This window comes from Oncorhynchus keta, chromosome 27, assembly GCF_023373465.1.
Source record: "Oncorhynchus keta strain PuntledgeMale-10-30-2019 chromosome 27, Oket_V2, whole genome shotgun sequence".
Classification (NCBI taxonomy): Eukaryota; Metazoa; Chordata; class Actinopteri; order Salmoniformes; family Salmonidae; genus Oncorhynchus; species Oncorhynchus keta.
Window position 1 is genome coordinate 7234347 of NC_068447.1, and position 14202 is coordinate 7248548.

Below are 14202 nucleotides of genomic sequence, written 5' to 3' on the forward strand. Positions count from 1 at the left end.
GAGGATTGACAGGAAACAGGGGAGGTAGATTGACTGTCTGTATGTATTTGATGTAATGGGTTTTGGTCTTAATGGTAAATGGGTACCAATGTTGTTATACCAGAGTTAGGGTCAATTACATTTAAATTCAGTCTATTTTGGAAGTAAACCTAATTTTTTTTTAAAAGCATTGAGGATGATTGGAATTGGAATTTCAGTTTACTTCCTGATTTTACTGGAATTCAAATTCGAATTTCCCCCAAACCCTTCATCATACCTCCTAGAGGAACCCTGATTCAAGTGACAGTCCCAAAGAATGCAAATGATAATAACCTGAATTCTTCAAGAGACGATACCAAGTCTATATGATAGGTTCACTGTAACTGGAGCTCAAGAGCAATGTCTCACTGACTAGGTACATCATGTATGTCCCAGAATCCAACTGTAGCAACGGTGGACAACAAAATCGTCAAACAGCATCAAATAGAATTAGAACCCCAGACGTTCTAAAGGACAGGTCATCTACCTGCCGTTTCCACCACAGGACTTCTACGCCGATGTTCGGCCTGCAGACGAAGGCTTTAATGTTTCTACCTCTGATGCCTTGTCCAAAAACAGGCCTACTGTACGAATGAACGTCCAATACTAGAGTTCAGGCACTGTCCAGCACGGTCCTGTTTACTCTGCAGCAGTTTTCCGCTAGGTTGATGTCATCGTTCAGATTCAGATCCTGCTGCTCCAAGGACTCCGAGGTCTTCTCGATAATCTGTCCAGGGATGTGGAAGTCAACAGGCGTGTGTTCCTGAACCAGAGTGTTGTCCTGACGAGGTACATCTCGAAGAGGGCCCCTCTCCCCCGCCTCCTCCTCGGTCCTGCTAGCCCTGCTGTGTGCCTGGGTGGAGGGCTCCAACCCTGTCCCCTGAAGGAACTGGAGAAAGTTCTCCTCGATGGAGGCCTCTCTGCTGGCCAGCTGATCCCCATCGCCCGGCCCCGCCCGCTTAAAGAGACAGGCCAGGCTTCGGCCCAGCTCTGTTCGGATCTGCCGATTCAGACAGCCGTAGAAGAAAGGGTTGGAGGTGAAGCAGAAGTAACCAATCCAGGTCACGACTTCTTCCAGCTGGGTAGAGACCAGGGAGGCCTGGGGGGTAGAGACCAGGGCAGCGTACAGGTGGAAGGAGAAGTAAGGCAGCCAGCAGCATAGGAACTGGCCTCCAACCGCCACCAGGACTGCCGCGGCTTTACCCCCGTTGAAGGTCCTCTGACTGGGGGTGCGGAGTGGAGGACATGGGCCCCCAGGGCCCCCCAAGCTGACAACCATGGTGGAGTGGCTGCTGAGGGACTCGGAGCGGTGAGGGCGGGGCCCAGGTGTGTCCATCCCGGTAGGTAAGGGGCCATGCTGCATGGCTGCCACCCGGGCTACTTTAAACATGTTACAGTACACAATAAGAATGATCAGTACTGCACACAGGAAGTAGACAACGGTGAAGAAGACCATGAAGATTAATCGTGTGGTCCCTCCTCCTCCAGTCCAGTGTAGGGAGCAACGTCTCTGGCTTGGAGGACCCGGGATCATGGGACTCCCTAGTCCTATTCCAAGTCCGACACCTACCCCCTGGTTTCCCTGGGGCACCCAGCCCAGTAGAGGCAGAGCTGACATCACAATAGCTTTGACCCAGATCCCGACTAACACTGCCACAACCACCCCTGCTGTCATTTTCACCTCATGGCGCATCGGATGGACGATGTAGTAATACCTCTCCACGTTGATGGCTGAGATAGACAAAATGGCAGCACTGACCAGCCCTACACTCAGGCAGAGGTAGCTCTGGCAGAGTGCCTCATCATGCACCAAGATCCGGTCCGACAGCATCCCCAGAGGCATCAGAACCAGAGCCGCCAGTAGGTCGACCAGACACAGATGGAACACGAAGGCAAACTTCCTCAGCTGCAGCGTCTTGGTGATGACGGCCATGACAGCTAGGTTGCCAACGACGGCCAGGAGGTCCATGAGGAGCATGGCAACCAGGGCCAGGGAGTGGGTCAGGGACAGGGGGGCTCCGCTGGCGCCGATGCCCACAGGAAAACTCACGTTGGGGTGCAGCGAGACTGGGAGGGCTGGGAGCCATGGCCCTGAATGAAATAAATAATTAATTTTATTAGGCATATTTAAAATACATGTAGAATTGCCTCAGCCATTTGAGTACAACAATACATACACAAACAAGTATCAAAGATTTATAAGCACAGGGTCTACCAAGTCAGTACAAAATTTGGATAACTTTCTGCAAATTCCCAGATTTTTCCAGAAATCGGAGTTGGAGGATTCCAGATTTTCTGCTTATTCCTTCCTTATTCCTAGAATCTTCTAAACAACATTTCTGGAAAACCATGGGAATTTTGAGAAGGTTACCAGAATTTTGCAATCTTCGTGAATACCAACCTGGAGATCTGGAGAGGGAGTTGGAGGTGTCCCAGGGGGAACTGGAGGTGTCAGACGGAGGCTCCATGCGAGGATGAGAGAGACGGAAGGAGAGAGGGCAGGGAAACTCAAAGGCCCATCACCCATCCTCCCCTGCAGTGGGATTGGGCTGAGGAACTGGGGACTGGTTTGGGGATTAGCAACAGATGTTCAGTTGGTGGTGGTACTGTCTGGTAGAGCTGGACAGGCCACCCAAAGTCTGGTCGTGCACCGGGTAACCCAACACTAGATGCTGGAAGTCTGGACAGTAGATGAGATGGGCCTCTGTAGTGGTAGGAGAAGGGATGGGATGGACCCTCTGGAATGGTAGGAGAAGAGATTGGATGGGCTTCTGGAGTGGTAGGAGAAGAGATTGGATGGGCCTCTGGAGTGGTAGGAGAAGAGATTGGATGGGCCTCTGGAGTGGTAGGAGAAGAGATTGGATGGGCCTCTGGAGTGCTAGGAGAAGAGATTGGATGGGCCTCTGGAGTGCTAGGAGAAGAGATTGGATGGGCCTTTGGAGTGGTAGGAGAAGAGATTGGATGTACCTCTGGAGTGCTAGGAGAAGGGATGGATGGGCCCCTGGAGTGGTAGGAGAAGGCTTTACCTAATGACAATCCCGATAGGTACAGCTCTTTATATCGTTGCTCATAAGGACCGCTGCATCCTTAGGGACGTTGAGAGGTTTCTAGTTGGAGAGGTTGGACTCTGAAACAAAGGTGAAGAAACATTATTGGTTAAAAACAGGCATTCAAATGCAGTCATTGGAAAATGAGCCAAAACACAGCTGTTATGAACTGCATTCGGTTTCTGTCAGAGATAAACTTTTTGTTGAGATCAACATATGCATGGAGTAAGAAAAAGCGTCAGTACAGGAAAGCTTTGAATGTCATTCACTGTCTGACCTACTTCAAATAACGTCATTTAAACATTACAAAGCCACATCAACAGCCTTCTAAGAAATCAAAGAGAGGGATTCTCCTATGTATGAAGCAGGGTCAAAATACAGCTTCCTCCTTTTCTGTTTGTAATTATGAGATGTAGAACAAGGCATTTTAACACTCAACACTCACATTTTAACACTCAAATTTTAACACTTTCATTCTAACACTTTAATTTCAACACTTTCATTTTATCACTCACATTTTAACACTCAAATGTTAACACTCACATTTTATCACTCACATTTTAACACTCACATTTTAACACTCACATTTTAACACTCACATTTTAACACTCACATTTTAACACTATTTTATGTCATTGTAAAACAAACATTTTATAAAGACGTTATTATGGCTGTCACAGTAATCCTTGCCTGGTGTACAATCTCCACTTCACCACTGTGTTTGTAATTATGCCACAGACCGCAGTCCTCGTGTACATATATATATATATATATACATCTTCTAAAGTGCGTTTTTCAGGACAGCCAGCCCTGTCCGGGGAGAAGCTACAAGCACGGAGGATGCAGCCCACCATACATCTCAGAGACAAAAAATACATAGTGTTGAGAGAATGTGTCAGCTACTGATTTCCTAGTTTATAATTGATGTAAAGGAAGCGGTAATGTTATCTTTGAAAAGTATACAACTTTAAGAGTATAATATGGACCAAATAGACATTTTTATGTAAATATGAAGAGATGACCGAGTCACTGGCAAAAGATAGGAGCGAAGCATCCATCCATGGGAGTTTTGCAAATTCAAACTATGCTATTTGTGGATTGTCAGGCCACACTATCGATCAGTAATCAAACGTTTACATACTAACAATCTAAATGTTGTAATGCTAGTCTAAGGGGAGTAGCTGTCATGGAACATGGTGTTGTAATGCTAGTCTAAGGGGAGTAGCTGTCATGGAACATGGTGTTGTAATGCTAGTCTAAGGGGAGTAGCTGTCATGGAACATGGTGTTGTAATGCTAGTCTAAGGGGAGTAGCTGTCATGGAACATGGTGTTGTAATGCTAGTCTAAGGGGAGTAGCTGTCATGGAACATGGTGTTGTAATGCTAGTCTAAGGGGAGTAGCTGTCATGGAACATGATGTTGTAATGTTAGTCTAAGGGGAGTAGCTGTCATGGAACATGGTGTTGTAATGCTAGTCTAAGGGGAGTAGCTGTCATGGAACATGGTGTTGTAATGCTAGTCTAAGGAGTAGCTGTCATGGAACATGGTGATGTAATGCTAGTCTAAGGGGAGTAGTCTGTCATGGAACATGGTGTTGTAATGCTAGTCTAAGGGGAGTAGCTGTCATGGAACATGGTGTTGTAATGCTAGTCTAAGGGTTGTCATGGAACATGGTGTTGTAATGCTAGTCTAAGGGGAGTAGCTGTCATGGAACATGGTGTTGTAATGCTAGTCTAAGGGGGAGTAGCTGTCATGGAACATGGTGTTGTAATGCTAGTCTAAGGGTTAGCTGTCATGGAACATGGTGTTGTAATGCTAGTCTAAGGGGAGTAGCTATCATGGAACATGGTGTTGTAATGTTAGTCTAAGGGGAGTAGCTGTCATGGAACATGGTGTTGTAATGCTAGTCTAAGGGAGTAGCTGTCATGGAACATGGTGTTGTAATGCTAGTCTAAGCTAGTCTAAGGGGAGTAGCTGTCATGGAACATGGTGTTGTAATGCTAGTCTAAGGGGAGTAGCTGTCATGGAACATGGTGTTGTAATGCTAGTCTAAGGGGAGTAGCTGTCATGGAACATGGTGTTGTAATGCTAGTCTAAGCTAGTCTAACATGGGTTGTAATGCTAGTCTGTCATGGAACATGGTGTTGTAATGCTAGTCTAAGGGGAGTAGCTGTCATGGAACATGGTGTTGTAATGCTAGTCTAAGGGGAGTAGCTGTCATGGAACATGGTGTTGTAATGCTAGTCTAAGGGGAGTAGCTGTCATGGAACATGGTGTTGTAATGCTAGTCTAAGGGGAGTAGCTGTCATGGAACATGGTGTTGTAATGCTAGTCTAAGGGGAGTAGCTGTCATGGAACATGGTGATGTAATGCTAGTCTAAGGGGAGTAGCTGTCATGGAACATGGTGTTGTAATGCTAGTCTAAGGGGAGTAGCTGTCATGGAACATGGTGTTGTAATGCTAGTCTAAGGGGAGTAGCTGTCATGGAACATGGTGTTGTAATGCTAGTCTAAGGGGAGTAGCTGTCATGGAACATGGTGTTGTAATGCTAGTCTAAGGGGAGTAGCTGTCATGGAACATGGTGTTGTAATGCTAGTCTAAGGGGAGTAGCTGTCATGGAACATGGTGTTGTAATGCTAGTCTAAGGGGAGTAGCTGTCATGGAACATGGTGTTGTAATGCTAGTCTAAGGGGAGTAGCTGTCATGGAACATGGTGTTGTAATGCTAGTCTAAGGGGAGTAGCTGTCATGGAACATGGTGTTGTAATGCTAGTCTAAGCTAGTCTAAGGGGAGTAGCTGTCATGGAACATGGTGTTGTAATGCTAGTCTAAGGGGAGTAGCTGTCATGGAACATGGTGTTGTAATGCTAGTCTAAGGGGAGTAGCTGTCATGGAACATGGTGTTGTAATGCTAGTCTAAGCTAGTCTAAGGGGAGTAGCTGTCATGGAACATGGTGTTGTAATGCTAGTCTAAGGGGAGTAGCTGTCATGGAACATGGTGTTGTAATGCTAGTCTAAGGGGAGTAGCTGTCATGGAACATGGTGTTGTAATGTTAGTCTAAGGGGAGTAGCTGTCATGGAACATGGTGTTGTAATGCTAGTCTAAGGGGTAGCTGTCATGGAACATGGTGTTGTAATGCTAGTCTAAGGGTAGTAGCTGTCATGGAACATGGTGTTGTAATGCTAGTCTAAGGGGAGTAGCTGTCATGGAACATGGTGTTGTAATGCTAGTCTAAGGGGAGTAGCTGTCATGGAACATGGTGTTGTAATGCTAGTCTAAGGGGGAGTAGCTGTCATGGAACATGGTGTTGTAATGCTAGTCTAAGGGGAGTAGCTGTCATGGAACATGGTGTTGTAATGCTAGTCTAAGGGAGTAGCTGTCATGGAACATGGTGTTGTAATGCTAGTCTAAGGGGAGTAGCTGTCATGGAACATGGTGTTGTAATGCTAGTCTAAGGGGAGTAGCTGTCATGGAACATGGTGTTGTAATGCTAGTCTAAGGGGAGTAGCTGTCATGGAACATGGTGTTGTAATGCTAGTCTAAGGGGCTGTCAGTAGCTGTCATGGAACATGGTGTTGTAATGCTAGTCTAAGGGGAGTAGCTGTCATGGAACATGGTGTTGTAATGCTAGTCTAAGCTAGTCTAAGGGGAGTAGCTGTCATGGAACATGGTGTTGTAATGCTAGTCTAAGGGGAGTAGCTGTCATGGAACATGGTGTTGTAATGCTAGTCTAAGGGGAGTAGCTGTCATGGAACATGGTGTTGTAATGTTAGTCTAAGGGGAGTAGCTGTCATGGAACATGGTGTTGTAATGCTAGTCTAAGGGGGTAATGGAACATGGTGTTGTAATGTCTAAGGGGAGTAGCTGTCATGGAACATGGTGTTGTAATGCTAGTCTAAGGGAGTAGCTGTCATGGAACATGGTGTTGTAATGCTAGTCTAAGGGGAGTAGCTGTCATGGAACATGGTGTTGTAATGCTAGTCTAAGGGGAGTAGCTGTCATGGAACATGGTGTTGTAATGCTAGTCTAAGGGGAGTAGCTGTCATGGAACATGGTGTTGTAATGCTAGTCTAAGGGGAGTAGCTGTCATGGAACATGGTGTTGTAATGCTAGTCTAAGGGGAGTAGCTGTCATGGAACATGGTGTTGTAATGCTAGTCTAAGGGGAGTAGCTGTCATGGAACATGGTGTTGTAATGCTAGTCTAAGGGGAGTAGCTGTCATGGAACATGATGTTGTAATGTTAGTCTAAGGGGAGTAGCTGTCATGGAACATGGTGTTGTAATGCTAGTCTAAGGGGAGTAGCTGTCATGGAACATGGTGTTGTAATGTTAGTCTAAGCTAGTCTAAGGGGAGTAGCTGTCATGGAACATGGTGTTGTAATGCTAGTCTAAGGGGAGTAGCTGTCATGGAACATGGTGTTGTAATGCTAGTCTAAGGGAGTAGCTGTCATGGAACATGGTGTTGTAATGCTAGTCTAAGCTAGTCTAAGGGGAGTAGCTGTCATGGAACATGGTGTTGTAATGCTAGTCTAAGGGGATGCTAGTCTGTAGCTGTCATGGAACATGGTGTTGTAATGCTAGTCTAAGGGGAGTAGCTGTCATGGAACATGGTGTTGTAATGCTAGTCTAAGGGGAGTAGCTGTCATGGAACATGGTGTTGTAATGCTAGTCTAAGGGGAGTAGCTGTCATGGAACATGGTGTTGTAATGCTAGTCTAAGGGGAGTAGCTGTCATGGAACATGGTGTTGTAATGCTAGTCTAAGGGGAGTAGCTGTCATGGAACATGGTGTTGTAATGCTAGTCTAAGGGGAGTAGCTGTCATGGAACATGGTGTTGTAATGCTAGTCTAAGCTAGTCTAAGGGGAGTAGCTGTCATGGAACATGGTGTTGTAATGCTACTCTAAGGGGAGTAGCTGTCATGGAACATGGTGTTGTAATGCTAGTCTAAGGGGAGTAGCTGTCATGGAACATGGTGTTGTAATGCTAGTCTAAGGGGAGTAGCTGTCATGGAACATGGTGTTGTAATGCTAGTCTAAGGGGAGTAGCTGTCATGGAACATGGTGTTGTAATGCTAGTCTAAGGGGAGTAGCTGTCATGGAACATGGTGTTGTAATGCTAGTCTAAGGGGAGTAGCTGTCATGGAACATGGTGTTGTAATGCTAGTCTAAGGGGAGTAGCTGTCATGGAACATGGTGTTGTAATGCTAGTCTAAGCTAGTCTAAGGGGAGTAGCTGTCATGGAACATGGTGTTGTAATGCTAGTCTAAGGGGAGTAGCTGTCATGGAACATGGTGTTGTAATGCTAGTCTAAGGGGAGTAGCTGTCATGGAACATGGTGTTGTAATGTTAGTCTAAGGGGAGTAGCTGTCATGGAACATGGTGTTGTAATGCTAGTCTAAGGGGAGTAGCTGTCATGGAACATGGTGTTGTAATGCTAGTCTAAGGGGAGTAGCTGTCATGGAACATGGTGTTGTAATGCTAGTCTAAGGGGAGTAGCTGTCATGGAACATGGTGTTGTAATGCTAGTCAAATGCTAGTCTAAGGGGAGTAGCTGTCATGGAACATGGTGTTGTAATGCTAGTCTAAGGGGAGTAGCTGTCATGGAACATGGTGTTGTAATGCTAGTCTAAGGGGAGTAGCTGTCATGGAACATGGTGTTGTAATGCTAGTCTAAGGGGAGTAGCTGTCATGGAACATGGTGTTGTAATGCTAGTCTAAGGGGGAGTAGCTGTCATGGAACATGGTGTTGTAATGTAGTCTAAGGTAGCTATCATGGAACATGGTGTTGTAATGTTAGTCTAAGGGGAGTAGCTGTCATGGAACATGGTGTTGTAATGCTAGTCTAAGGGGAGTAGCTGTCATGGAACATGGTGTTGTAATGCTAGTCTAAGCTAGTCTAAGGGGAGTAGCTGTCATGGAACATGGTGTTGTAATGCTAGTCTAAGGGGAGTAGCTGTCATGGAACATGGTGTTGTAATGCTAGTCTAAGGGGAGTAGCTGTCATGGAACATGGTGTTGTAATGCTAGTCTAAGGGGGAGTAGCTGTCATGGAACATGGTGTTGTAATGCTAGTCTAAGGGGAGTAGCTGTCATGGAACATGGTGTTATAATGCTAGTCTAAGGGAGTAGCTGTCATGGAACATGGTGTTGTAATGCTAGTCTAAGGGGAGTAGCTGTCATGGAACATGGTGTTGTAATGCTAGTCTACAGTAGCTGTCATGGAACATGGTGTTGTAATGCTAGTCTAAGCTAGTCTAAGGGGAGTAGCTGTCATGGAACATGGTGTTGTAATGCTAGTCTAAGGGGAGTAGCTGTCATGGAACATGGTGTTGTAATGCTAGTCTAAGGGGAGTAGCTGTCATGGAACATGGTGTTGTAATGCTAGTCTAAGGGGAGTAGCTGTCATGGAACATGGTGTTGTAATGCTAGTCTAAGGGGAGTAGCTGTCATGGAACATGGTGTTGTAATGCTAGTCTAAGGGGAGTAGCTGTCATGGAACATGGTGTTGTAATGCTAGTCTAAGGGGAATAGCTGTCATGGAACATGGTGTTGTAATGCTAGTTTAAGGGGAGTAGCTGTCATGGAACATGGTGTTGTAATGATAGTCTGGAGGGAGAAGTGGTGGCACAGCCCTTACTGTCACTTCAGCCCTCTGAGGGTGTGCGTGTGTGTATGTGTGTGTGTGTGTGTGTGTGTGTGTGTGTGTGTTTACTGTCATAACCTCACCTGCCCCCAATCCCCCCAAACCCCCCCACACACACACACAGTGATGGAACACACACATACAGTCACAGTGATGGAACACACACACACACACACAGTGATGGAACACACACACACACACACACACACACACACACACACACACACACACACACACACACACACACACACACACACACACACACACACACACACACACACACACACACACACACACACACACACAGATGGAACACAACCGCCCATGCTGTTGGTACATTTCCATACTTTTTCAGTTGTGATGAAGGTACACTTTCAAATCAAACTTTATTGGTCGCGTACACAGATTTACTGTTATCGCAGGTACAGTGAAATGCTTGTGTTTCTACGGCCAACAGTGCAGTAATACCTAGCAATAAATAATAAATACACACATAATCCCCCCAAAATTAAAAATTAATTAAGAAATAACAGAACAAACTGGAATATAAATATACAGTGCCTTTGGAAATAATGCAGACCCCTTGACACAACCTGATGTCATGGTAACATCACTGAGAGACACAACCTAATGTCATGGTAACATCACTGAGAGACACAACCTAATGTCATGGTAACATCACTGAGAGACACAACCTAATGTCATGGTAACATCACTGAGAGACACAACCTAATGTCATGGTAACATCACTGAGAGACACAACCTAATGTCATGGTAACATCACTGAGAGACACAACCTAATGTCATGGTAACATCACTGAGAGACACAACCTAATGTCATGGTAACATCACTGAGAGACACAACCTAATGTCATGGTAACATCACTGAGAGACACAACCTAATGTCATGGTAACATCACTGAGAGACACAACCTAATGTCATGGTAACATCACTGAGAGACACAACCTGAATAATGTCATGGTAACATCACTGAGAGACACAACCTAATGTCATGGTAACATCACTGAGAGACACAACCTGACTGATAATGTCATGGTAACATCACTGAGAGACACAACCTAATGTCATGGTAACATCACTGAGAGACACAACCTAATGTCATGGTAACATCACTGAGAGACACAACCTAATGTCATGGTAACATCACTGAGAGACACAACCTAATGTCATGGTAACATCACTGAGAGACACAACCTAATGTCATGGTAACAGCACTGAGAGACACAACCTGACTCACTGAGAGACACAACCTAATGTCATGGTAACATCACTGAGAGACACAACCTAATGTCATGGTAACATCACTGAGAGACACAACCTAATGTCATGGTAACATCACTGAGAGACACAACCTAATGTCATGGTAACATCACTGAGAGACACAACCTAATGTCATGGTAACATCACTGAGAGACACAACCTGATGTCATGGTAACATCACTGAGAGACACAACCTAATGTCATGGTAACATCACTGAGAGACACAACCTAATGTCATGGTAACATCACTGAGAGACACAACCTAATGTCATGGTAACATCTCTGAGAGACACAACCTAATGTCATGGTAACATCACTGAGAGACACAACCTAATGTCATGGTAACATCACTGAGAGACACAACCTAATGTCATGGTAACATCACTGAGAGACACAACCTGATGTCATGGTAACATCACTGAGAGACACAACCTGATGTCATGGTAACATCACTGAGAGACACAACCTAATGTCATGGTAACATCACTGAGAGACACAACCTGATGTCATGGTAACATCACTGAGAGACACAACCTAATGTCATGGTAACATCACTGAGAGACACAACCTAATGTCATGGTAACATCACAGAGAGACACAACCTAATGTCATGGTAACATCACTGAGAGACACAACCTGATGTCATGGTAACATCACAGAGAGCTCACAGTTCCAATGTCAGGATAACATCTCAACATGCATTTTTCTGTTTACAGATAGGAGGTCTCTACTGTCCCCTTACATAGAACTGTGTACAATGAACCCTTACAACGAAGAACCATGTGCGTTTTGAAGAATTCTGATATTGTCAAATATTTCTTTAGGAATGTGTTACCACATCAAGTGTCATTATTGAAAGGTCATGTCACTACAAGTCTCTCTTTAAATTAAACTTGCTATTTTTTTTTTTTGAACCCTTTCAACTTTTTCCCCCCATACTTTTGTTCAATGATTCATGAATTGTACTGTATATTTAATTTATTTCAAAACGCACACATATTGTCTTTCGGATTGTGTGAACCTGTTTCCAGACAGTTTCCTGTCTCCACCTCTGCCTTTATAGCCACAGATTCTAATTGTAGGAACCAGAGTTCCAGAACCAGAATTCTGTTTCATCAATTAGAACATTCAAAACACTATGTATAAGTAGAAGAGGGTTGTTCCTCTAGTCGACACAGCTTGTATTTTATACAGAACAGAATCTCCCGTTTGTACTAAGATCAGGAGTCGTGGAAAAACAGAGAAAGCTGAAACACTACCTCACTGTCCTGACCTCCACGTGAAAGAAAGAAGAATTTCAGGTCATGGCAGAATCTCAGTCGCTCTGTTGCTGCTAATTGAGAACCATATGACCCTCCTATCACATGACCACCTGTGTGTTTACTGCTTGAAGGAGAACTAAACCATTGTTGTAATAACAGCACAGCTTGTTTGTCCACTGAGAGAGGTCTAAAATTATACTCTAAAAATGTTTCACCGTCCCAATGTAGATGATGGAGAGGAGATAAGAGGACCATAACCCATTTTAAATCTGTTTAAATGGTTCCTCAGCTAGCCAGCTAGGACTGCCCCCCCCCCCCTCCCACACCCCCATCTCAACCTCCTCTCCCCTATCTGATCAAACCGTCCCTACCCCTCCTGGATCACTCTATGTGGCTGACTACAACAGTATGTCCCACTCCTGCGTTTCCTCTCCTTTTTGAATCTCCCCTCTCTCAGTGAATCCTCTCTCCCAATGCACAGACGGAGTGTGTAGCATTCAGTGGATATCTTGTTGTCACGAGAGGAGAGGATAAGTAGCATAGCACTACAACCACCGGTATAGTATAGAATGTGGTCTTGACCGATAGTCACGTTGTGATACCTCCACAGACTTGTAATTTATGTCTAGTCCTATGTGAAGCTAAAGCAGAGCATTGTGATGAGAAACGATAGGATCACATACCTTGATAATAGTTAGTGTGGAGACGGGCTGCTCTTTCCTCTCCAGGTTCACTGTCTGCTTGGATGAGGGAAGTGGACCGATTTTTGCTCTTTCTCTCTCACTTACACGCACGCACGCACGCACGCACTCACTCACTCACTCACTCACTCACTCACTCACTCACTCACTCACTCACTCACTCACTCACTCACTCAATCACTCACATACACGTTTTACCATGTCAGAGAGAGGAAGAGAGAGAGAAAGAGAGAGAGAGAAAGAGAGAGAGAGAGAGAGAGAGAGAGAGAGAGAGAGAGAGAGAGAGAGAGAGAGAGAGGAAGAAAGGGAGAGAGAGAACTAGAGAGGAAAAGAGAGAGAGAGAGAGAGAGAGAGAGAGAGAGAGAGAGAGAGAGAGAGAGAGAGAGAGAGAGAGAGAGAGAGAGAGAGAGAGAGAGAGAAAAGAGAGAGAGAGAGAGAGAGAGAGAGAGAGAGAGAGAGAGAGAGAGAGAGAGAGAGAGAGAAAAAGAGAGAGAGATGCTCCTGTGTCTCCTCCTCACCTGGCTCTTTCATCTCATCTTCCCCTCCCTGACCCACGGCAGCGCAACAGCAGAATGGACAGAGAACAAAAACTAGAGCAGAATGGAACAACAAACGAGAGCAGGACAGCGTGCTCCTTTCCTCCTCTCCTCCTGTCCTGCTGATAGTACACACACACTCACACTCCACACACTCTCTCCAGCACGAGCTCAGAGTAACTGCAGAGCAATGCGGAGCAGGGAGGGTGGTAGCAGGGAGACAAGCAGAGAGGTAGGGAGGCAAGGAGGTAGCAGGGAGGGAGGCAGGGAGGGTGGTAGCAGGGAGACAAGCAGAGAGGTAGAGAGGCAAGGAGGGAGGTAGCAGGGAGGGAGGCAGGGAGGGAGGCAGGGAGGGAGGTAGGGAGAGGCAAGCAGGGAGGTAGGGAGGCAGGGAGGGAGGGAGGTAGACAGGGAGGGACAAGCAGGGAGGTAGAGAGGTAGGAGGCAAGGAGGCAGCAAGGAGGGAGGCAGGGAGGGAGGTAGGGAGGCAAGGAGGGAGGGAGGGAGACAAGCAGAGAGGTAGGGAGGGAGGGAGGTAGCAGGGAGACAAGCAGAGAGGGAGGGAGGGAGGGAGGTAGCAGGGAGACAAGCAGAGAGGTAGAGAGGTAGGAGGCAAGGAGGCAGCAAGGAGGGAGGCAGGGAGGGAGGGAGGGAGGCAAGGAGGGAGGGAGGGAGACAAGCAGAGAGGTAGGGAGGGAGGGAGGTAGCAGGGAG

The 14202-nt window shown here is 46.0% G+C and overlaps 1 protein-coding gene across 4 annotated transcripts in view; it reads right to left on the bottom strand.

The window, feature by feature from the left end:
- Positions 1-13635, bottom strand: part of LOC118379163 (G-protein coupled receptor 61-like) — a 15943-nt gene extending 2308 nt beyond the window's left edge. The window contains exons 1-4 of one of the 4 annotated variants that reach the window (XM_052481439.1): positions 13471-13635; positions 12935-12988; positions 2420-3145; positions 1-2109 (exon numbers count right to left, since the gene is read on the bottom strand). The exon at positions 1-2109 is cut by the window's left edge and continues 2308 nt beyond it. In XM_052481439.1, coding sequence (XP_052337399.1) covers positions 632-2109; positions 2420-2486 — 1545 coding nt within the window. In that variant the 5' untranslated portion in view covers positions 2487-3145; positions 12935-12988; positions 13471-13635 and the 3' untranslated portion in view covers positions 1-631. Of the gene's footprint in view, positions 2110-2419; positions 3146-12934; positions 13146-13470 lie in introns of those variants that run through there. The other 3 variants (XM_052481442.1, XM_052481441.1, XM_052481440.1) reach the window with 3 other exon arrangements.
- Between the last annotated feature and the right edge of the window lie 567 nt (positions 13636-14202).